This window comes from Syngnathus acus, chromosome 3, assembly GCF_901709675.1.
Source record: "Syngnathus acus chromosome 3, fSynAcu1.2, whole genome shotgun sequence".
Taxonomy (NCBI): domain Eukaryota; kingdom Metazoa; phylum Chordata; class Actinopteri; order Syngnathiformes; family Syngnathidae; genus Syngnathus; species Syngnathus acus.
The window spans coordinates 14,910,883-14,936,304 of record NC_051089.1 but is presented as its reverse complement, the minus strand read 5'-3'; the positions used below and the strand labels follow the sequence as shown (position 1 = coordinate 14,936,304).

General features: G+C 38.9%; 1 protein-coding gene across 2 annotated transcripts in view; it reads left to right on the top strand.

Moving 5' to 3' along the window:
- The window catches only part of LOC119120210 (synaptotagmin-7-like), a 66,457-nt gene that overhangs the window by 19,175 nt on the left and 21,860 nt on the right, over positions 1 to 25,422 (top strand). The window contains exons 2-6 of one of the 2 annotated variants that reach the window (XM_037246881.1): positions 12,606 to 12,709; positions 17,581 to 17,660; positions 17,959 to 18,093; positions 20,385 to 20,585; positions 24,903 to 25,250. In XM_037246881.1, the coding sequence (XP_037102776.1) occupies positions 12,606 to 12,709; positions 17,581 to 17,660; positions 17,959 to 18,093; positions 20,385 to 20,585; positions 24,903 to 25,250 (868 nt within the window). The remainder of the gene's footprint in view (positions 1 to 12,605; positions 12,710 to 17,580; positions 17,661 to 17,958; positions 18,094 to 20,384; positions 20,586 to 24,902; positions 25,251 to 25,422) is intronic. The other variant, XM_037246882.1, reaches the window with a different exon arrangement.

The window sequence follows — 25,422 nt, the reverse complement described above, 5'->3', positions numbered from 1 at the left end:
AAATATACACAAATAAAATACTTTTGGATGGAGAAGAACCACGGAAGAAACAATAAATCATAGAGTAATGATGCTATAAAATTGCAGTGTTGAACAAGGCAAGCTGTCCAAAAAAAAAAAAAACCTCAATAGGACACCATGAAAAGCAGAAGACCGACAGCTCCTACAAAATTATTCTGATTTCATGGTGTTCATGTCATATTCTGTGGATCGGTCTTCCACCATTTGGCCCACAGTTTTGTTGAATTTCTCCGCCCCCACTGCTCACACTTCTAGAGTGCATTTTGCAAGCAACGACGACAATATAACACATGTAGAAAAACAGATTGAGGTGTGGGGAAAGATGTTGGACAGTTGACGAAAAAGGTGATACTGTTGGACTGAGCATCTGTGTTGAAATTAGATTTTTAACTTAAAAGTCAGTACATGCCTTAGGATGCTCTTTCCATGACCAGTTGCATATACCGTTATGAACCACAGACGCCCACTGGTTTCCAAAAATACATAAGGGCAAGAAGAGATGGATAACCCTACGGATACTAAAAACTGTTATACAAACACGGTGCAGCATTCAGAGGCTACATTAGATGCAAAGAAACAAATTGCGACATGGTTGAGAAAGATATGAGATTATAATGGATAGTTTGTTCATTCATTGTTATAGATATTTGTAACAATTATGCCCTCTGAACTGCGTTCCATAGCCTCAACACAACACTACCACCTACAATTTACTCACGATATAATGGCGATATAATGTGTTAATAATTTCACACATAAGTCTCTCCTGAGTATAAGTCGCACCCCCGGCCAAACTATAAAAAAAACTGTGACTTATAGTCTGAAAAATACGGAAATACATACAATATATTCATATAATATCCATACAAAAATTGTTTTGTGGACACCCTTAGATAGCCTTGGCACCTCCATGACCCCCTCCAAGCATAAAAGTCGAGCCTCGCCACTGATTATGATCCTAGTCTTTTCTTTGTATTCCTCTCACCACCTCCTGAATTCATTTGTCCAGACTTGCAACCTTACTTCTTTGCAATATTTACAACACACAATAAAATAGAGCAAACCCAGGCCGGCAATTGTCTTTCATTTGTTGTCCAGGCTTTCATCACATTGTGTTTGGGGAAGCTGTCTGGTATCATGATGACTGCTTCTGTCAGGGATCTTTTATGAGTTTGAACATGTTGAACACGGCATACAGCTGTAATAATAACATATGCTGAAAGCCTGGTTCATTTCATTGAAGGGAGTCAAGCCAATTGAATCAATGTGCAAGGTGACTGGATAGTCCAAGCCACATTCGTTTTTGAATAATCACCTCATGAAAGTTTGTCCAGAGAACAGATTGTGGTACTTTATTTAACAAGAGACATGGAAACAATACATTGACACTGACAATGGATGCAACACCCCAGATGTTGTATTTTCTGTCTTTGAGATGCTCCTGCTGGGAAACACAAAGCATGACTTTGATCAGGCTTAGAGATTAATGGACTTCTTCAAGCTATACCATCAATATTTTCCAAGGGTTAGTAGTGTGCTCTGGTTCCCGTCTCTGAATTTGACCTTGATGCTGTCTAAATCTCTGCTGATGTAATGTGTGATGAGTGGGCACTCATTAATGGATGCACACCAGAGCATACTATGACAGTCTGGCTCTGTTGTCAGAGGGATATTCTTTTGTCAAACAGACGGGACGCAGTGTGACTGATGGTCTGATGTGCGGAGACCGCTACTCAGCACAACTACAAATGCATGATGTACTGGCTGAGGCAAGTCTCATTGTCCAACATGCTAGTCTCCAGGAATAAATGCTGAAAAAATGAGCGGCAACAGCCACGCAATGTTTTCTTTTTAAATGAAATAGAATTATTTTTAAAAAAATTAAAATTGAAACAATTTAGACCCCTTTGAAATTGTATTTTTTAAAGTAAATTTGTAAGCACCCACTTATTCTAGAATTTAGTGTTCAACCTAATTAAGAATACTTGTTAATTGCTGCTGACTCACGGTGTTGTTGATAAAGTATCTGATATTGCAGGACATTGATCCTTTACCACTCAGAGCACTACTGTTACTGCAGAATTGATTCGTTTTTACGCCCTGAAAATATTGCGAGCTTTTTAAGGAGTTTATTAATGCCTTGGCAAAACAACAGTTATCTTTTGTTTCAGTTAAATGGCTGAGTGAGCACGTTAGCACTTTTCATGCTTCGAGTGAGCACATTAGCATTTTTCATCCCTCTCAATAGAGTTTGGATTCATAAGTCCTTCATAAAGTCTGTCTAATCAAACAACAGTATTAATGTTACAATTCTGTGTCAAAATGTCCGTATTGATTGTTTTTGGTAATCGAGTTTTTTTTTTTTTTTTTTAAATGTGTGTAATGTTTCATATTTTCTAACTTACAAGTCTGTGTGCTCCAACCACAGCTTTTATGGTTTCTTTATAGCCGCATTGATTAATTATTTTGTCTTGATTAGTAAATGCCTTGGAATAGGCTTTATTTGAATTACAAATCACTAGAAAATACATAGAATATATAATTTGAAGAAAGTGTGGGAATATTTTTAGGATAGATTCCAACAAAAGGACAACCTTTATTTCAGGATTCATTAGCCATAGTACAAACACCAATTACAGTGAAGTTGGAATATTGTGTTAAAAGTAAATAAAAACAGAAAACTATTTACATTTTCAACCTATATTCAATTGAATACGCTACAAAGAAAACATGTTTAATGTTCAAACTCATGATCGTTTTCTCTGTCTTCCTTTTTTTCTAATAATCACATTCCAAAACGTCTGGCACAGGAAAAACAAAAGATTTGGTGGAGTGAAGGAATGCTCAAAATACACCTTTCATTTCACAGGTGAACATTTTAATTGGAAAAACGTTAGTGTCAGGATTTTCATCCCAAAAGGCTTAGTTTTTTTATGCAATGGTGCAGTGAGGTTCACCACTTTGTGAAAAAATATGTGAGAAAATATACCAACAATCCTCAATGCACAATTGTAAGATTTCATCATATACTGCCCATAAAATCATAAAAAAGGATTCAGAGAATCTGGAGAATTTGTTGAATGTAAGTGGCAAAGCCAACCAACACTGGATGACCTTCAATCCTTCAGTCCGCACTGAATTATAAACAGGATTTTTGCCATGTGGGCTCAGGAACACTTCACAACGCAGTTCATACGCATTATATCTCGATGCCTGCTGAAGATTTGAAAACGTTAACTTAAATTTCTTAAAAGGGATTGGTCTTTAAGTTTGTAAAAATTTGAACACATAGATCCAAGGAATTTATGTTGAATGAAATTGCAGTACTCAGAAATGTTCAATATGCGGGCCACCCATTGAAATGGAATTGCATTTCTTGCCAAACGCTAACAAGCAAACCAGGATCGATGGTTGTCAAGGCCTCAGTCATCCGCGTCTTTGGATCCTCCTTTCTTATCAAGCTTGAAGACACAACACACCTTCTCCTTTCCAGTGAACCGCATTGTTGTTTATTATTCCGGATCCCCATTAGCTGTCCTTTATTTAATTCACATTCGTAACACAAAGACATTAAATTATATCTACAGCAGAAAATGACACATTGTGGTACACATTGTCCACATTTGCATACAAATAGTCATCGATGTTATTCTTTCATTTTGAGATTTTATATTGATAAAACTTTATTGTGAACGACTATAATGTTGAGATAAAGGTAACTGTATTTTTTTTGTTTGCGGTAGCAAAGCCCTCAAATATGTGAAAAGTCCTTCTTTAATGCCACACATTTGTTTCTTCCGTATGTGTGGGAGAGTGCTTGGAATGGACACTATACATCTGCGAATCTGCAAAGTTGACAGTTTAGTAACACGCTCTACAGTGTGAAAATAATCATAGTCACATAGCGTTATTGTAACATTATTTTGTGACGTGATGGCGTTTTTGGAGGTGGATTGGGTCATTTAATACCCACTGAAGACCAATGTCTGAAAGTGATTGCTCATCGTATTTTCTTAAATGCGTTAACATTTTTTAATGCAATCTCACATCCTCCGGCATATTCTTTAAAAGCTGTACAATTTAACAAAGAACAGTACAGTATACTTCTTTGTCTTTGAGAGAGGGTCAAATAGAGGGCAAAGACACAAATGAGATACTGGACACAACTTTGATGAAAGACTGATAGAATCGTTGCAATAACGTTACTGCCAAGATTAGAAAATGAATCCTGGCTGAATCAGTGGCTCTGGAATTAAGCCCATGCTCATGCTTTTGAGAAATAAGATTAAGGCAAGGCATTTGTTAAAGTCTCACTCATTCAAAAGTTTAGACCGAGTAAATGATGCTCATCCTATCAAGAAAGTTCCTGGTGAAATAACGTTATGTCCTGTTTATGAGAATGGGTGTATCCCCACCCCAAACAAGTTGTTCTAAGGTACTGGTGTCACACATAAGGCTTGGGGGCCAAATCTGGCCCACGACATATGCCCATAGGCCCACAAAAGCAAATCAAGAGGTCTAATTCATGTTTCCTGTGTTCCAAATCTTCACTTTTAACATTGAGAGAAAATCAATTGAGCAATAGTTGAAAAAATTGTCCTTTCCCATTTTTGTGCATATGTAATAGTATGATGAAGTAATTATACATTTGTATGGTTCCAGTCATAACAGGGCGCTAAGAGAAGCCATAACAAAAATGAGTTTTAACACCTCAATTCTCTCAGCTCTGCATTTTCATGCATCTGGGTCAAAGCAGAATGAGCACATTCAATTGCCACACACTTCATCAAACAAATAACGGCTTTTATGTGTTTGCCGGCTTCCCCAAAATTAGCGGAGCGATCAGTTTGCGTCTTTTTGTACTTCTAATTCCTTGACTTCAAAGTATAATTTTGTGCTCTTCCAAATGTTCCATGCTGACCAAAAGGCTCTTTTAAATATGGGAAAGAGCTGCGGTATATTTTGTATGCAAAACCATCACCACAGAGGTGACAAGCCAGGCTGAAATCCTCCTCGCCTTCAATACCCTAATAAAGTGGATTTGCAAATACAAAAGACTCGGCCGGCCTTCCCTGGAGAACTTGTTGCATGCGTGAAGCATTCTTTGATACTTTACCTCACCATGAAAGGAAGAAAAAAACAGAACATTGTGCTGATGTAATTTGCTGCAGCGAGGAAACATTTGTATTATTAACTCTTGTCTCTCATATCTATTGTTTAATTATGGTGTCCTTTTTACACCCGCTGCCAGCCGGGTATGCAATATGTTAAGAGTAAGTGAACATTCAATTTAGCGCACGGTATTTGTGATCTTATTAAATCTGGCTCATCCGAGAATCAATCATTCTTTGCTGATTTATATATTTATACGTGTGTATGTATGTGTATGTCAATATGTGTACACTTCAAGTATTAAGAGAATGATGGCGGCTTTACTTGGCTTTATTTTCTTTTAAGATTAAAAAATACATGGTTTTATAGATCTGTAGTCACAAAAATAGGACATTTGACATTTAGGAGTAAGAGCCATCCCAATGAGCTCCTGAAGTATACTATTGGGACAATTCATTCACAGGAGGATAATTGGCCAGGTAAAGTCCAAATCTCCTTGTGACTTCAAGACAAGTGAAGCAGATACAAGTCTGCTGTTGATATGCAAATGAATCGGCGTCTGGAATGCCTTTGACTCGCTCTAGTGATATGAAATCCACGGTGGTACCAGTGCAAGAGAAAGATACGTTATCATCACGCTAAACAACATCAACAACATTCTACAAGACCTTAGATATGGCCAAATGCTTTCTTTGATAAAACATTGGGAAGTGAGCCTTATTATCATCAAAATCTACAATTGAGAGAATCCCTCATAAATGTCAAGGCAAGAAGCAAGGTGAAAACCTCTGCTAACATAAACATACTATTTAAATATATGGCACATCCAATCAATGTCCATTTTTGTTCTTTTTATGTATGCAATCTACAACACATTTCATTGTGATGCATTACAACACACAAAACAGTTACTTAGATTAATTGGCTCAGCTTCTTTAGCTTCTGACTACATTGGCTGGCTTTAGCTTTTCAACAAATGCTTCCTGTGAATTTGTATTTATGACATGGATTTAAAACTAAATCCGTTTAACAACAGCAGTGGGAGTGCAGTCGCAAAAAGAAAAAAAGCTGTAATGAGAGTGTAATCGTAAGAAAAATATTAAATAACTTGTTGCTGGAGTTGATGAGTTGGCTTAACGTGAAAAAAAATAGTGAACAACAAGACACGATTTTTATCTGGATGTGTGACACATCTAAATTACATTTATAATTATTTTTTTATTTGCTCTCTTCTAACTTAACCCTTCTGAAAGTACAGTAGTTAGTCCTCAAACCCAAATGGTAATACAGTATTTATTTGTTCAAGTTAAAACATATCATAATTACATATTAACTAAATCAACTTAGCATTGCTGCCCTGCGATTGGCTGGCAACCGGTTCAGGGTGTCCCCCGCCTACTGCCCGATGGCTGCTGGGATAGGCTCCAGCACACCCGTGACCCCCGTGGGGACAAGCGGTACAGAAAATGGATGGATGGAACATGGCATTGCTGTATCCAAAATAAATTGATATCAATTGTTATGCAAACTTCCAGTTTTATGCTGTATTCATACTAGCAAGCATACTAAATTGTTACTGTCAAATCAACTGTTAAAACATGTTAAAGTAAATCAACTCTCATTGTTGTATTCAAACAAATTGTTATTCAAACTTCTAGTTTGCTGTATTCAAATAATATGTTATTCTGGTCAAATTTCTGTTTTCCTTTGTTCAAACCATGTTACACTGGTCAAATCTAAGTTTTTCTTTTGTTTCTCACTTTTCTCTTCATGCTATATGATGGTTGCACTATAGTCATTTAGATTGTGTGTGTGGCAGTAAAACCTTGGTTGTAATCGGGGCAGGATTCGATAAGCAGAATTGCTTCCTCCCGCTTCCCTTTTCGACAAGTAACGTCAAACAAATGTGAAATGAATCTGTAATAAGTGTGTTGTTTATGTACTTGCCGAAATAAACAAATCAAATAACGTTACTGTACATACTCGATGTTGAGCAAAGTCAGGGGGCAGGGCACCACAGGGCACTTTCTTTAATTCAACATTCATATGCACAAAAGTATCTATTGACTTATTGAATATAATGTAATTACATTCAAAACAAATAAATAAAAAGTAGTATTGAAGATTGAAAAAAAATTAACAAGGTATAGCAGATGAAGCAACAGCAGATACTTCCAGAAATCAATAAAACAATATCAGCTCGCAGGATACTGAAAAGCCAAATACATCGTATGGCGGCTACTAAAAGTCCGAGATTGAGCCACAGTTATATACTGGATGTGTTTTTTTCCCGAAATAGTACAATAATTCTTCAGTAAGCTCTAAATTAGTATAATCATTATAACTTTGTTGTCACTTACACGATTGGATTTGTTTGCTCATGTAGTGCTGAGATACTATAATCTACGAAGCTGTTATAAAACTAAAAGTAGAATGCAGTGTTTATCAGCCTCCACATATTTCAACATTAAAAAAAAAATCATGCCCCCCTACACAAAGAAGTGGTTACCCATTTCCATTAAGTGAAGCATTTAATTGTTCTGTATGTATTGGTCACATGTAAATTATAAGTATTGCAACTGAGATATATTGGTTGCAGTAGGTCATTCATCTTCTGAGCAATATAAGTCAAATTTGATAGTCTTTCATAGCACTATTGATTTTCCGTCACGGCACACTAATGTTTCATGGAAAATACAGGAACAATATACAGCTTGGATTTAATAATTATCAATAATAAAATACAAGAAAAATGACAATCGACTATATTTATTTCCTCAAAAATTTCACTTTGATTGGCCCCACGTTTCATGAGCACCTATGTCCACTTGAAATGAAATGCCCTTTTACAGACAGAGGCCACCTTTTTTGTTCTTTCAAAGAAAAGAAACAGGATGGTAGCCTGACCAATTAATTGGCCAACCGATTATATCAGCCAATGTTACCCTTTTCAAAAGATTATAATTGGTCAGCGTTTTGCCAATTAAACACCAATGTTACTTTTTCAAGAAACAGTAAATGCTATTCCGTACATTTGGGCATGACGTCAAGGATGTGAATGGCTGACAAAACGTCATTCGGTGTGAATTGCATCCTTCTCCATCTTCTCATATGCTCATTTGGGTGTGATAGCTACAGTATATGCCTATTTTGGTTAGGACTTAATGCTTAGACTGCATTATTAGTATGTGCTATTATTATTATATATTGCATTGAAACAAAACAAACTTATAACCTCAATTTTAAAACTAATGTTGGGACGCTCTCTATATTTTGTGTTTTGACAAAAACAACAAAAATAGTCAGACAGCTTTGTGACACTTCATCCAAGTTTCAAACCTTGCCCTTGGAAGGTTTTCTCTCCTCCTCCTCCTCCTCCTTAACATGTGTATGATCATCATGATCTTTCAAATGTTCTCTCACCCGAAGCCTGCCTTGTCACACGGAGTAAACCTCTAGATCCTCCTCATTACAAGCAACAGATCACAGCTGTCACAGCTTGCAGACTGTGAAAAAAAATACCTGTCGCTCAAGTATTTGAGCATATGCTTTGTTTGCAGTGCTTCAGTTGTTCTGAACCAAAACACATCAACATCTGTGTTTTGCCAAAGAGGAATCTTTTGATACACAATAACCAATGCAGCTAGTATAACTCTACTGCAAACCCAGGTTAACACACTTGGAAGACAACCTACCTGAACGCTGTTTCACACAAAGAAATAAACTCCCCGCCAGGGAATCGAATCCTGGTCTTCCGCGTGACAGGCGGAGATACTATCCACGATACTAACGAGGAATGGCCTAACAGTCATTGGGCGTGAGTGCCCAGTAGCACCCTAACCTTTGTAAAGGCACTGATAGCAGAGGTTTCCATAGTGGAGTGGTTATCATATTTGACTAACACGCCGTTCGAAACCGGATAGCACAAGGTACTTCCTATTGTAACATAATAACGCTGTAATACACTGCACAATGCTGGTTGGAACTAAACGTGTGTGTCTGAATAAAGCAGGGGTGTCAAACTCATTTTTTTCACGGGCCGCATTGTAGTCATAGCTTCTTTCGGAGGGCTATTATGACTGTCAACCCAAATAAATGTATGAGCACCTCATATTATATACAGTAAAAGCTACAAAACAAACTGACAAATAACTCCTTTTCAAATCAGAATAAAAACTGGTCAAATAAAAAAAAAAAGATATTAAAAGTGAAGACAATTTGCAATTCTAGTAATGACACATGAGTTTGATGCACAATTTGTCTTCGCGGGCCACATAAAATGATGTGGTGGACCGTATCTGGCCCCCAGGCCTTGAGTTTGACACCTGTGGAATTAAGCAACAACTTGGGTTTTCCGCACTCTGGGCACAATTTCTGCTACAACTAGAGGTAATTAATGACCAAATTATTTAAATAATTAATTATACTACCACTAGGGGCACCATTTTGGGCTGTTGCACTCGTGAGCCATCGTCCAATGTTGTGATGGCCCTGCCAGAACCGGCACTGTCCCCGTATATTCATGATATGCTACAATAAGTATATTATAATGAGTGTTCCACATCGGTGTCTCTCTGGTTGCAAAAATTACATATAGCATGCTCAACTCTTCTTATATTTGATCAAGAAATTGTCAGTGATGTTTATGGACACCTCTTGCTATATATCCTTGTGTGTGTATATGGATAGATGCATCAATATCAGTACATAGAGCTTTTACTGAAGAGGTAGTCCTACGATGGTCTCTATGTGAAAGCCCCAATAGTAGAATGACGCAGGGGGCTTGTATCATAGCTGCATGTCTGATGTCAAAACTGCTGAAGAATTCAAAATATTATAATGGCCGGCACCAAACACTAGCTGTTGTATTTCTCTGGCCTCTGCAACTCGCTGCCAAGAAGAAGCATGCAAGCTAACCCATCCAGCGTTAACCTTGAGCACTATTTATCATTATAATTAATTTGCAACACCGTGTGCAATAACTAACCCAGATTTGACTGTTGGCCATAATGCAATGTGAGATTCTACTTAAGGCAAGCAATAAATAATTGAATATCTAATTTTTCATTTATTTTTCTATATTTCTTTCTCCACATGCCCAACACTTAATTTTCATTTTGAATACATAATATGCTTTGTGAGCATGCATTTAAATAAAATCTTTCTTGATTAAATGTTTATTACACTACAGTACCACTCGCAAAATCTACACATTATGCTCGAAAAAAATCTTGCAATAGAACTTCTCAGTAACTGCTTACTCACTAGTAATGGAGAATCTTTTCTGAGACCCTTGTCGTGCTGTGCTCTGCATAAATTGTCTTAATCACTACCATAAAATGTTTGGCAAAAACAATGTGTTTGTCAAGAAAAAAAAAAAATATGCCAGCTTAATACAACTGCTACCAAACTTCTGTACTTTATATCTAGTATGAATACCATGAGAGTGAATTCTAGTAAGATCTCAATTAGCACTACTGGCTAGTGCTTGTGGCTTGAGTGACACACAGGGGTCACCTCCCAGAGTGCTTGACTTCCTCCATATTATAGAAGAGATGCTCCTCTGCAGGTTGTATGTGATTGAGTGTATATATTCTATGAGTTGCACGAGACTCCAAGAGTGGGCTGAGTTGCTCGAGCACAAGCTCGTCAACGCAGTAGGTGGATGGAGAGCACGCAGAGGGAGGAAAAGCATGGGCAGAAATACTAAAGGACAATGTGGAGTAATTTAACAGAGAGGCAAGGGTGGAAGATGAGCCTGCTGGGCACTCACCTTTGCTAACTTCATGCTGAGTTCACAGGCAAAGTTACTAGATTAAGCGAAGACATCAATATTGATAAGTGCATTTCTGGCAAAGAAAAACTGCAGATATTCTGTTTGTATTTTTGGCCATCATTACCGCTGTGCCACTTAGACGGAGAAATATCACGGCCCACTTGCTCTCAGTTTTCTCATTTGCTTTCCACCGTGCCGACTGTGGTGCTTGAGTGGTATCTGAGGTGAGCGGTGAATTTCTACACAATTTGAAACAAATAGCACAAGTATGTCATTTGCGGGCGGCAGAGACGCAAACAAGAATATTCTTTTCAAATTAGCAGTTCATCTGTGTCATAAATCATGACATTACCAGAAATGAAAATATTGCCGAGACAACAGAGGCTGCGGGCAGAATGATGGGTAGACAGGAATAACAATGAGCGAACACAGCAGGGAGAAAAAACAATCTTCAGCATTTCTGCTTAAAAGGAAATACCATTGCATTGAATTTGATTAACAACTGAGTATCAATTTGTCATTTATATTCAATCGTGGCTCTAAAACACACATTGAGTATGAATGAGAGCATTCGACTTATTGCACTTTACCTGCAAGAGTGTCTTGTTTACACTTGAAGCCACAGGAGGGACCCAGCATGATACCGAACACAACACAGCAGGTGCCTCATCTTCAAGTAATCCGTTGCTCACCCATAGCATACTGATTTTATACATACATATATATTTACATATACAGGATATATATAAATAATAATATATGAATAATATCATTTGTTATTTGTCACATCATAATGAGTATTGTGTGGAATGTCTACTTTGTATCCACTTTTTGGAATGTAGGTAATTTGGGTTTTTGATGATTCCATAGTAGTCCCTTATTTGAGTTACATTTTTGTAATAAATCCTTTTGGAGTACACACCTGGCTTGCATCCGTGCTTCCCTGCAATTGGGTCCTCAACCCGCCCAGACCATAACATATCCAAAAAGGTAAATTATATTTTAGATATGTGGAATTTTATGTGTGAATTTTATGTGTGGTATGTGGGCAAGGAGAGATTTTTTTTATTCTTATTTTGCTAAAAATGTTTGCCTAAATCTACTCTCTCTTCATCTTAAAATATTCATTAGTGTTCATGAGGCAGAAAAAAAAAAAAAAGATTTGGAGGGGATAAAAGAGTGATTCATCGGTTTGCTTAATTTTGCAGGTGGAAGGAATTTGACACTTGTGAGCTCATTGTTTGCAGTGGTGAGTGTCTAATTAAAAGGAATACAGAAGATATTTTCATCTAGCGAGGCGGCAACCAAGTTGCTGGAGGATTTACAACATCGAGTAGCTGCGAGAAAAAACGGAAGCGAGTAATTGCATGGCTTGTGGCCCCTTGATATGATCTCTTCCTGACACGTGCACATCGTCTATTTATACACAGAGCACGAGCACGAAACAGTTCTTTTTAACACTTCTTACTCTCGCTGATAACAACTAGCAGATGATGATGAATCGAAAGGGAATCCAGGTCAGAGCATCAGAGGGCTTGGCTCCCAATTGGCATTATGTATTTCTACAGCATGGAGTTCTGTCACCCTTGTGTCAGCCCTTCAATTCAGCAAACACAAAGCTAAGATGTTTTAACTGGAACCTCAATTGATTTTTCTCCTCTTTGTGTGTCCACCTTCCTCTGTCTCTCCCACTTAGGTTCAGTGTCTCTCAGTGTATTCCTGGTGTCTTTGGCATTCCTAGTATGTGCCCTTTGGCTGGTAGCTCTATGTGGCGTCTGCACATGGTGTCAGCGTAAACTGGTAAGTAACTAAGTATGCTTCTCTAATCCATCAGCTGCTGTGTCAGTTAACCATTCCAATCCAAGAGCGTCTATGAGAGCATACATACCATTAATAATGGGACTTTTCCACTTGTTTAAACATTTTTGAAATGCCAATACAAATTGTTTTAAAAATATCGTCAATACCGTAATTTTGGAGATTCTGAACGATGTGAGGGCTAACTTGGACTTGACACAAGAAGGTGGCATGCCTTGACCCTTATGACCAAAAAAAAGTCCTTTCAATTCTGGATTTCCACATATCTGGATCATTTCAGAGAACATAATTTTCCAGATGCTGCATAATAATAATAATAAATGCCAATGAGACCTGGACATATTTTAAGTAAATGTGCAATAGATAGCCAACTTTTTTGGGCACTTAAAGATCAGCAATTATTGTAACAAAATCAAACTCACACACACTCCATGCAGAATACACAAAAGTGTGAGCATTTTTCCTCTCTTACAAAGTCAGTCTCTTCCACTAACACATCCAATTCCATCACTTCAAACTTCATTTTACGCTTACAGTGCTCTTCCAAATGTTCCATGGTGAAAACCATCAAGGCTAAACCCTCTTATAAATAAGGCAGTTTTCACCACTTTTTGTCTCGTCGTCAACATCAGGCACAATCTGCAATCTGCTAGCGTGACGAAAACATGCAATTTGGCACCTGCTATTTGGAACCCTTGCAAAAGATCACAGTCTTAGTAAATCACGCGCAACAGCGCACACAATCTGTTCGAGAGAACACACAATTTAAAGCTCACTATTTGAGATCTTAGTAATTCATACCCTGTGGCACTTCTGTCCCTTTTTATTGATGTTGATGCTTCGAATACAAATGACATGTGCCTTAACCAGTATCTACCATGCTGCCTTTATTGAGAATATTGGCATTCATCATTTACCACTGCTGACATGTTTAAGCTAAATTGAAAGTCTGAGTTTATGTGTATCCCCAGAAACTTGAAGATGGGCACCATATTTCCTGCTCACTAAACCCACAATGAGTTGTACCGTATTTTCCGCACTATAAGGCGCAATTAAAAACCTCCAATTTTCTCAAAAGCCGACAGTGCGCCTTATTATCAGGTGCGCCTTACATATGGACCAATATTGAGCCACTACAGCAGGCGTGTCCAAAGTCCGGCCCACGGGCCAAATGTTTATATCTTATATATGGACAAAGTTTTAAAATGGGACATTCATTGAAGGTGCGCCTTATAATCCGGTGCGCCTTATATATGGACTAAGTTTTAAAATGGGCCATGCATTAAAGGTGCGCCTTATAATCCGGTGCGCCTTATAGTACGGAAAATACGGTAAATTGTTATCCACACACCACCCCACCAAACTATGACCTCATCTCTTGTATGCTGTCTAGTCTCCATCAGAGATGAGACCAATTAACATGGTGGTTTTCAAATTTAATGACGGCATTGTCTGGTGTCATGTGTGTACTGCCTATACAGGAGAGGACTCAGCGGGCACACTTGTGGAAAGTTGGTTTTGAGACTGACTGCTGTGTCTCGACATCGTTAATCCAGCATCCAGTGGTGAAGTTGAATATCTGTCTGGGGAGTGTTGTATTAAAGGGCGAGTTCAAGTACACTAAGAGCAGCCGAGCAGAAGAAAAATGAACAAGAATACAATGTACACCACAATGATTGGAATAATAATAATAAGAACAATCCCTCCTTATCGTGGTGGAGGGGTTTGCATGTCCTAATGATCCAAGGAGACAAGTTGTCTGGGGCTTTATGCCCCTGGCTGGGTCACCCATGGCAAAGGGTTCTAGGTGAAGGGCCAGACAAAGAACGGCTCATATACCCCTTCTGATGATAAATAAATATGGAGACCGTTCTCCCTTCTTTTTCTTATTTATTGGTCAGTAGGAAAGTTTAAAAAGTACAGCATGACATCAGTATTATAAGTTTATAGAACTGAAAGCAGATGGCTTTAATGACAAACACATTCAACATTTTGCAGCCTGCCATGTTCTAGCCCGTAACATTTGGCCATTGAAAGTAAACTGCACTCATGTGGGCAGTCACGCTTTTTGCTTTCTCCATTCTGTGACCTTGGACAGAATGTGTTCAGTGAGTGTTTACTTCATGTTGTTCATGCAGAGTACAAGGCACCGGAGCCAAAGAAAGGTTTGCATATTTGTCCCTGACAGCAAGCACAATCGGAAACTTTACTGCGCTCTGTCATCAGGGCTTTGTGGGCCACGAGCTTTGTGTGTCGTGGCTGCTTGCCTCAAACCTCCAGCACCATACTAATGATTCATATGCTAATAAGAATCGCTCGGAGCAATCGGCTCTGCTGTTGGAGCAAATGTGATTCTACCTATACAGTTCGAGTCGCATCATGTCATTTTTGCTTTGTCTGGTGGTTTGAACCGGGGACACAAATAGTCTAAATACTGCTGTAAAATGCCAGACTTCATCATACTGTTTTAGTTTTGCACTGATTTTGGAGTAATTTTGACAATTTATGTAAATGTGTGTGTGTGTGTATATACGTATATCCGTATGTGTGTGTGTACACATATATATATATATATATATATGTGTACGTATACCCTTCTTTTGTAATAAGTGTACAGATACTCATGATAAAAAAGGTGACCCAGTTCTTACGTTATAGCTTAAGACTCAACAAGGGTTGTGTGAGAAACTGACAGTCAGAGGAACAATATAGAATTGAAGTGAAGAGGACTGAAACCATTCAGTGTCACCATCCAATACGTGTCATCATCACCTTTTATCAGTGTCACACAGGTGTACAGAAATGTCAGAAAGGTCGCATCTCCAACAATCGTCATCAGTTCATATCCATGCATCCATTTCCTGTCCTCTCGCAACCGACTGTGGTGAGAGTCATCGCACACCTTGTCAGTTATATATCAACAGTCACATTCTAATTAACCTGACTGCAACTTGGAGTTGAGATTCCATTCCATGCAAACCAATACTCCTCCGGTCTGAGCATTAGTTCAAATTCTGGTGTTAAATTGACAGAAATGCCTTCATCTTTTTCGTGATTTATTTGCTAGATTACAACATGTTGAAAAGAGCATTATTGCCACTGAGCACTGAAAGAATAAAGTGGAACACCAACTCAATAGCATTGTGAGAGCAGTCAACTCATAGCTCAAAATTAGGCTTCGGGTTGAGCACTTACGTATACCAGTAAATTGTTCGCTTTGAATTTCTGTGGAAGGCAATTTGAGAATACTTAGGAGAAGATAGCTTCTAAAATTGTTTGCATGCCAAGCGTAAGTCAACCGGGATAGGCTTTCGCTTCCCTTACCAAAACAATTGACCAATGTAATCAAATCAAAAATTGCTTCAGCAAATTATGAGCTTGAAAGGCTGCTCACATTACAAAACATGGCTGTGGCTGTGCATTTTTAGTTCCACTGTAAATATAAGGCAACATATGCACCCTCTTACTCCTTAATATCAGCCATCAGTATCATTGTAAACTTATTGCTTATCTGTACTTATCCTGCTGATCATCGTTTTTCTGTTATCATTTGTCTGTCCCCTTTATATCGAAAACGTCTGGTTTGCATTTGTCCTGTTATCTTTTGATCTCCATGTCCTTGTCAAAGTGTCACCATTTTCATTCTATCGTCTAGTCAGTGCCTCCATGATGCTAATGCAGTTCCGCCTTTGTCCTATTTTGTTTGGTATAATTACATGTTGTCTTTTCAGTCCATTTCCGCTCCAATGGTAAAATCTATAAACCCCAACAAATGTTTTTCTTCATAAGAAATCATAGATACAGACATTGAATATTATAAATTGATTTTGAAAGTGGCTTGATTTACTGAAAGATAGCACGTCTGCCTTCAAGTGCAGAAGTCTTGGGTTTCAATCTCAGCACCCTGTTTGCATGTTCCCCCCGTGCATCTCCTTCATGCACTGCACCATTTGCATGTTAAATTCATTGAAAATTCAAATTTCTACTTAGGCATGAATGTGCGTGTGGATGGTTATATTGAACACACTCTACAATTGACTGGCTGGCTCACAGTCTATGGTGTACTATGCTACAATTGGCTCCTGCCCACTCATGTCCATTTTTGGTTTCCTTTCCAATCCAAACGAGATGACCTGGAAGTACTTGGAGAATATGTCATTCGATTCCTGAAAATGCCTTGATGCATTGGACATTTCACAAAAGTAAAGCGCTTTATAAACAAAGATGCATTATATTGGGTTGGGAGCGGCACAGTGGCACACTGATTAGCTCTTTTCTTGTATTTTGTTTTTCAAGTAATGTAATATTGCAGCAATCTATCTGTGTGCCTGCGTGTATGCCTTCTCCCTAATCTGTGTTGATGGTCTCATGCTGCCTCATGATCAGGTTCTCCTTTTGTCATTCATGCTCCTGCTACCGCTAGCCTGTCCCTGGCTTGTCTATTTCAGCACCTTACTTCCACTCTTTGCCAAATTTCTGTAGTTTGTTTGTTTGTTTGTTTGTCCCATGTACGTACTTGAAACACAAAAACATCTTACCTCCAACAATCCCTCTTTGTATCGTCTTCTGATTATTCCATTGTTTTCTTTATTTATCATTGTTGATAAATAATATTAATTCCACTAAAGCAGGTAATATTTTACTGGAAGAATAATAGGTACTACTTTTATAACCTGCAGTGAAAATGTTTTCTAATTATTTCTTTTTTTCTGTGTAAATGACCCGAGCAATATTTTTTACCCAATAAAACTACTCAATGCAAACAAGTGGCCCATTGACAGAACAGCAACTGGACATGTAGTATATCATCCAAAAGTATCCCCCCCATTATCTTCTACCTTGTCTGTCCACAGGGGAAGAGAAACAAGCCCGGGGTGGAAGCTGCCAGTTCTCCAGAGTCTGTGAGAGGTCGAGGGGAAAATAAAGCCATCAAGTAGGTGACAGGAAATTTGCAGATGGGAGACACATGGAAATGATTTATGTCAGGTTTCTGAGTAAATAGCTCGCCTTTTAGCATTCTAACTGGTGCAGCAAGCCTCTATTTTTATCATGTGAATAATTGATTATATCACAGTGATATCTAAAAAATGTAACAAAAACAACTTTGTGCTCACTTTTAAAAATTGGACTGTGGTTTATATTTAATCACCTGTCTTCTCTCCTTGTTATGATGCTTGGGTGTCCTATGTCTTATGTTGTTTAACTGTCTTTCACACATTCTCTGCTTGCAGTGAGCTCGACAGAGACTTTTGGAATAACAATGACAGCAGCAATGTGCAACAGAGGTGGAGCTCCTACCCACCGAAAGAGTTCCTCTTAAACATGTCTCCCTACGCTCCCTATGGTGACCCTCACCTCACACCCAAGTGAGTCTCAGTCAGTGTTCTTTAGGAAACAATATGTGTTTTATCAGTGTGGCGCTGGAAGTAACGCGAACATGATAGTCGATTGGAGCTTGCCACTAATGGAATAGAATATTGTATATGAAAAGACCTCGATTAGCCTGAAGGAAATAGGACATCTCAACTTGTATTCATGCTGGCTGGTGTACATACTGTATTTTACCCCAAGTCTCCCATCATCCATGGTAATCCTCATGTTTTCCATTCAGGCATGTCCACAGTGTGGTGGTGTTTTGTATGCACTGCCAGCCATGCAGCTTCTGATAAAAATGTACCCTGCCTTCCCTCAATATTGCTTTGAAGGAAGGATTACCCTCCTGTTGGTAGAAATTACAATTGCTATGCAAATTTTGCCTGTAGATTACGCTTTCTTTCAGATAATGGTCAAAGGAAACAAGGGTTATCCATCCTATAAATGATGTTAAAATTGCATTGTTTAAGTATGGGCAAGTCGAGAATGAACTTTTGCATACAAGACGGTAAATTTGATTGTCTTTAGCGCCGCATGGCTCATTACAACTTTCAACCCATGAAGCATTACCATGAGGTTTTTAGCAACTCTGCCGACTGTTTATAACTGGCTTCATGTATATTTATTATATGTACGTATACGTCAGTGAGCATCTGTGTTGGGTTGACTGGTCACTGTACTTCTTTTCAAAGTTTTATTTTGCATGGGGTGGTCTCCGTGCTCCCTTCGTGAGAGGTGTTGTTTTGTGATTATGTAGCATCATGTCCAATCTTGCCCTTCTCACATCTTCTTCGTGTCCCTCTGTCTTTGCTCATTACTCGTCAGAACTCACACTGTCAACACCGAGAATTGTTAATGGCTTAAGGAAACGTAAAACTCCATTGAGCCATTTCCATCTACAGTATGGAGTGTAACCTCCAAAGCAGAACACAATCAGATTGGACAAACAGGAAACTCCAATATCAATTTATGAAAATTGAATTAATATTCCATTGTAACACTGTTATTAACTGTATTAAGTAACATTACAACTTGCATACACATACAGCATTGTTAAGCCACTGCTTAATGTAAAACAGAAATAGTTTTACTCATAGCATGACTCTCAAAGTAACCAGTTAAATGCACCATATACTATAAACCAATACTTAACAAATTAATAATAAATAAATAAAAATAAATAAATAAACGCATAAATCTGCAGTCTGTCGTAGCTTTGATGAACACATGGCTTGACTAGTAGTATATAATATTAGACAAACAATGTAAGGATTATGACAGAACTGCTACCAAAGAAGTCCAATGATCTGAATTTGTCCTTCCCGTTGGAAATGGTAAAACATTAAAAGTGTTAAAGCACTGAAGATGCAGCAGTTGAATACATTTGTTAAAGCAGTTGTGGAGAAAATAACTGCAAAAAATTGTAAAGTCCTTCAGCAACATAAAAACATGGCAGACATATTTCGTTGTGTTTTTGTTTTTTAGAGTGCAATTCCTGTGATATTCTCATGAGAGCATGGTTTATTGATACTCTTATTTTAATATTAGCCGGGATTTTACGATGTTGACGTAGGATGCATTTGGGATAAATCTGCTGGCATTTTACGACACTTAGAGTTACACAACAGAGGATACCTGCAGTCTGTTTATTTAACCCTTAATCTGTACTTGTTGTGTAAATGTTGTCACAAAGGATGCCCTGGTTATGTCTTCACTCTGTGGGAGGTCTCTGTTCTGATGTCCTGTCTACTCCAATTTGTGGTTTGCATAACTTTAGTGGGGGGGGCTCTTCTCTTCATGGGGTATTTTATCCCAGAATATTATGTATCAACTCTTCCAATATGACCAAATCAAGACTCATGGAGTCGACTGCAAACGACTCTTAATATTTGTTGTCCTCTTAAAACTTTGATGATGCGACCCCCATTGTGCCTGATTCCAAGTGATACAAATGAAGTTCGCCACAGGTGTTTTAGTTCATCCGAAGTGCTCGTTGTCTTGATAAATTGTCAACAATAAGAACATACAGCCATTACCGATATCTCTTTGCTAGCGTAATTGTTACTACTTTGAAGTGCCCATAGAAGAAAATAATGTGTTTTCCCAAGTCACTGTGGCTAGTCAGTAGACTTTTACTGGCTGATGAACACTTGGCTGCATTTTGCCTTGGATAACCTCAACGCTAACACTGACAGCTCTCCAACTTTGTCCTTATGCCGTTCGTCCGTCTTTTGTCTTTGTTGGTGTCCTCTTTTGATCCTTCCCTCGTGTTTGTCCGTCTCAGTGGGGCTGTGGATAAAAGTAGGCAGGGCGGAGCTGGACCCTCGCCGGGGGCCAGTGACAGCGGGGTCGGTGCTTGCTCTGGGGCTGAGGCAGGGCCCAGTCGCAGTGACAGCATTCGAAGCATGCTGACTGGGGGCAGCAGGGCTGGACGTTGGCAGACGGTCCAGAGCCACATGCACGCAGGAGGCCTGCGTTTTAGCAAGTAAGTCCCGCATGGTGATGGTGGCGGGGCATGCAAAATGAAATTCGGGGGCAGTGGAAGCTGAGGGGCACATGACCCATTGATTCAGCTTGTGGTTCTTATGAGTTTTTCCCCAAAATGAAATTCTATTGATCTAACCTTGGTTCATACCCGATGTTGGTTAAGCGTCTGCGGTGGGTTCAGTGCAAGGTTATAAAAACGTTGCAATTTTCATTTCAAGTTAGTTTTTAGTTTATTTTGGAATTTATATTCAGTTTACTTCACTTTGCAAAGCGAGTTTGTTAGTTTTTATTGGTTTTGTTTTTTTCAAAAATGTTTAATTTAATTTTTATTTGATTTACTATTAGCTTGATTCCTTTATATAAAGAGTATTTGTAGAGCGCGAGAACAAAAAGTCACTCAATGTGTTGTGTTACCAACACCTGTTCGAACTTTAGCCGTACAGTAATACCAAAATAAATACATTCAAAATCATTGTTTAAAGCTTAGGTATGAAATTATTTGACGACGATTAAAACAAAGGACAATTTCATTGTAATTTTAGTTCATTTTAGTTAGAATTACAAATGTAAAATGTAGTTTCAGTTAGTTAGCGCTTCTTGGTTTTATTTATTGGTTCAATGTGTGTGTTTTCAGCTCATTTCCCAAACTACACTAGCATGTTCACATGATATTTCTCGGTGAAAAGAACTTGGTTGATGTTACTTCATTTACTTACATTTTTGGTTTGTGCATCGAAATGTCAAAGCGTTTAGCGCAGTGTTAGTCTTTGCTGCAGCCGTCCTGTGTTTGTCATGAAATATTATTCTATCTTTTATTTTGAAAATTGTACTTTGTATCTTACACAAATGTCGACATACTGTAAAAGCAAAAAGATTACGATAATTGTCCATTTTTTTCTTATTGTTTACTAAATTCACCAAAACCTGTTCAAGTACCCAATCCCGAGTGGGAACAATGGATACCTCCAACTAATGAGTTTGTGAATTAAATTTGCATAAAGGAGAAAAGTGTTTGGAGGTAGCCAGCTGTCTTGGATTGCGTGGGAGTGATGCTCCATTAACTGTGGGTTAAAGCCTGTGAGAGTGTAGAAAGTTAAACGCACTTTATCTCCACCAGATGATGTCAAGCCAAGTCAAACTGTTACTCTGCGGGCTCTAATTTAGTTCAGGCTGTGACAATTTCATGGCTATCAACGAAAACACTGGCTCAGAGGAAATCTTCAAAAATAGCTCATCTGCTCATCGTTTTTAATTCCATGTCGGCCGCTGCATAAAGCAGCAGGGGAGATATTGTATTGGGTCATTTCTCATTTCATCACTCATTTCTTCAATATGGTGAATCTAGCCAGATGTAACTTAATTCCTCTATTTATCAGGTGAAAGCAAGAACTGTTTTTTGAGAGGTGCAATTTTGGTTATCTAAAAGCCAATCTACTTGCAATCATCTCGACTTTCTTCGGCATTTGACAACCGGTACATTCAGCAAACAAGATTTTATTGGTGAAATGTGCAGATGATCACAATGCCATTCAGTATGATTAGGTTATATTTTGGATGGATAGTTATTAAAAGGATCATTCAAGCAGTCTTACTTAGACTCATAACCCTGTGCTCTTTCGTGCTGACACTTTTGTATTTGCATTTACTCACATGGGAGCAGAAACTGCCCAGGCTTGGACATTTTACTTCATCACATATGCATAATGTACCTTATGAATCCCAGCGTGTGGTCACCATTATTACAACAGTTAATATTCTACGGCCAGCAATGTGAGCAATAATGACAACATGTTGAACGCTCATTTGTGCTGCACCTCAGAATCACTTATTTATATCACGTATTCAAACATCATCAAAAGTCAACACTAGCTTTATACAGGAGCCCTGAATGTCTCCACAATATAAGGTACAGTGAACCCACATCCATATGTAAAACTGATACAGTATGTACATAAATCTAATCCTCTTCAATATGCAAGGTATTGGCAAAGTAATCAAAAGAAGCTTGCTCACTGGCTTGAATTTCCCAGGTCAAGTAGCAAAGTCCTCAGGATGTCAGCCAAGAGAGTAAGTGACCCTAATCGAACATATTTCATTCCATTTTAGCTGTATCGATCTGTGCTCACTCTGATCTCTTTCGCTAATGTTCATATGCAAACAGCCTATTACCCCAAAACTAAATTTGATTATTAAACAAATCCATTTTCGTTATTTGTAATGTTATAGTATTTCTATGTGGACATATTTCTATTTAATGCCTTTCACGTCTCCTTTATTTGCCTCTGTATTGTTGTATTTTTTCACTCTGTCTGGTTTTCACACACTTCAGTTTCTCTTAATTACAAAATCATTCAAGGTTTAAAGTCACCCTAATTGACTTTCAAGCAAGAACAAAAGTGAACTCGGAATGCAAATAATGGGACAGAGTAGAAAGAATTGACTTTGTTGGTGCTTTTTGTGAAGCACTTCTGGAAGACAAAGTAAATACCAATGGTGGTTGGTGACTTTTGGTGGCGGGCACGGAGCTTTCGGACTGCAACACAGAGCCCCGTGTCTGGCTGGTAAGAAGCTGAAATTGTTCTGCTGAGCCAATTCTGCCTGGACAAGCCATATAGGCGCTAATGGCCGAAGCCTACGACCAATCGCCACGTCGTTGACTTGGCAGCACTTGCAGCCGGCCACACGACACAAACGTGTAGAGTCAGTTTACTCACATCTTCACTAAAATTCCCATCCATTCCTACGTAAACACTCTGTTGAAATATGCTAACCTGCATATTCAAATGAACAGATGGATATTTTCCTCCAGCTAAGCCACGCCCTCAAAATGACACTACATTGTTTACAAACTCTAAAAGGGTCTATTGAACAAGAATGATTGCATGAATGCAGGCAGATTGTCGACTATGAGTTGAGCCAGCAATCCCTTTCTCCTCTTGCTGTTCGTCTCCTGGCTTTCCAATAGAGTTCAAGCAGAGTTAATTCTGCAAAGCAGTAAATCCTGCACATTAGCTCGAGACAGGGCTGTTTACACCTCTTTACAAGTGAACAGACAACAATGATAGAGGAGACGATAGAGGCAGAAGCACGTTTATAATTAAGAGTAATCAACTGGTAATTGGTCTGATTTAAAGAATAGTGACTTGAGATGGAGTAGAAATGGAGTGAGACTAGGGAGAGGTCAAAAGTGTCGAAAAGGTGAATTAACTGAGATTTAAGAAGGAAAGGAGTGATAATGTGGACAGAGCTTCAGGGAAAGACGTAATTGCAAAGTAATTCAGGTCTCATTAGAGACAGATTAAAAACTTTAGTGGTGCAGGTGTGCATTGAGCACTTCATTTAAGTTTATGTTTATTTCAGTAACACTCTTAAGGTTATGCATATATACAATATACATTTAGTTAGGGACAACCGGCACAGTCCAATTTGATCCAATAAAAGTCCCGGATCGAATTAAAAATGGCCAACAAAGGAAAAGAAAAAAAAAAAAAACATCAATCATTTGTTGTCAGTATTATGGAATAGCACATCTACCTCACAATTCTCACCTGTATGGAATTTGCATGTCCTCGTCGTGCTTGTGTGGACTCACGAGGTAGCCTGGCTTCTTCCCACATTCCAAGAATATCCAAATTTGGTTAAAAATGAAAGAAAAGAAGACTATGAGCACAAAAAAGTTGACGTTAATAAATTAGAGACACAGAAACAAACTAAACTCACAGAGATGGACAAAGTCACAAAGGAAGGAGGACATCCAATGAATACAGCTGAACACCACAAGCGACGGGGGGGAAAAAACATTAATAAAGTTCAAAAAGTCTGAGCGATGAACAACCATGCGAAATAATGCAATAATCTGCCATCTTCCTTGTACTGTGCTAATGAGCCTGGCTGATTGCCTTTGTCAGGATCAAAATCAATGGAAACACGGGCAGAGAAATAAGATCATGACATTAACGCTCTAAAGTGTCAATTTGTTAGTCATTATGTGCCATTTTCTGGTGATCCGTCGTGGGTGTCGGCTGCTGCTAAGATAGGTTGCTGCTCACCTGTGTTTTTTGGGACATTCCAGCCCTGGTCCACTGTAGCTAAATCAGGTAACCACTGCAAAAAACAATTCTAGTGTCACCATGCCACCAAATAATTCCACAGCTGAGCTTTGATTTACTCCTACTATTAGTCACATCTGTTCTCTTTCTCACCTCTTTCCATTGTTTTTTTTATTTTTAAATCTGTTTTTTTCTCCCTCAGACTACCATCACAAATTCTATTGTCCTTGTTTTATTGATCAGATGTCGCTTGTGTTTTTGCTCAGTTTTGGAGACGCCTCCCTCTCAACTACCTCCACACTGGAGCACATCCCGTCCTCAGCTGTGGCTCGCCCCCGGCCTCTTGTCCGACAACAGAGCCTCCAACAGCCCCTCACCCACCAGCCCCCTCCGGGGCCTAACGACCCCCCAGTCACCTCACAGAGCCTGGGCCAACTGCACACAGGTCCAGGTGCTGGGGGCCACCGTGGGGGCCCACGAGGGGTCCGGGGGAGTACGGCTGGACCCTCCCGATACAGAGGAGGAGGGGCCGGACGCTCCAGGTCGAATCCAGGCAGCTGGGACCACATGATGGAACAGATCCGCAACAGAGGGCTGGACGTCAAGTCGTTCTTGTAAGTGCTACCGTGACAGTAGCCTGAACTCCTGACGTCTTGAGTCAGGAAATAGCATTGATATTGTTCAAGTTTTCCAGGCTACTGGCAGTTCAACATACTGAGCACAAAGACCCTCCATTCCGCCACACTGATAGATTACAGAGGATATGCTCCATAAAGCAGCTTCACA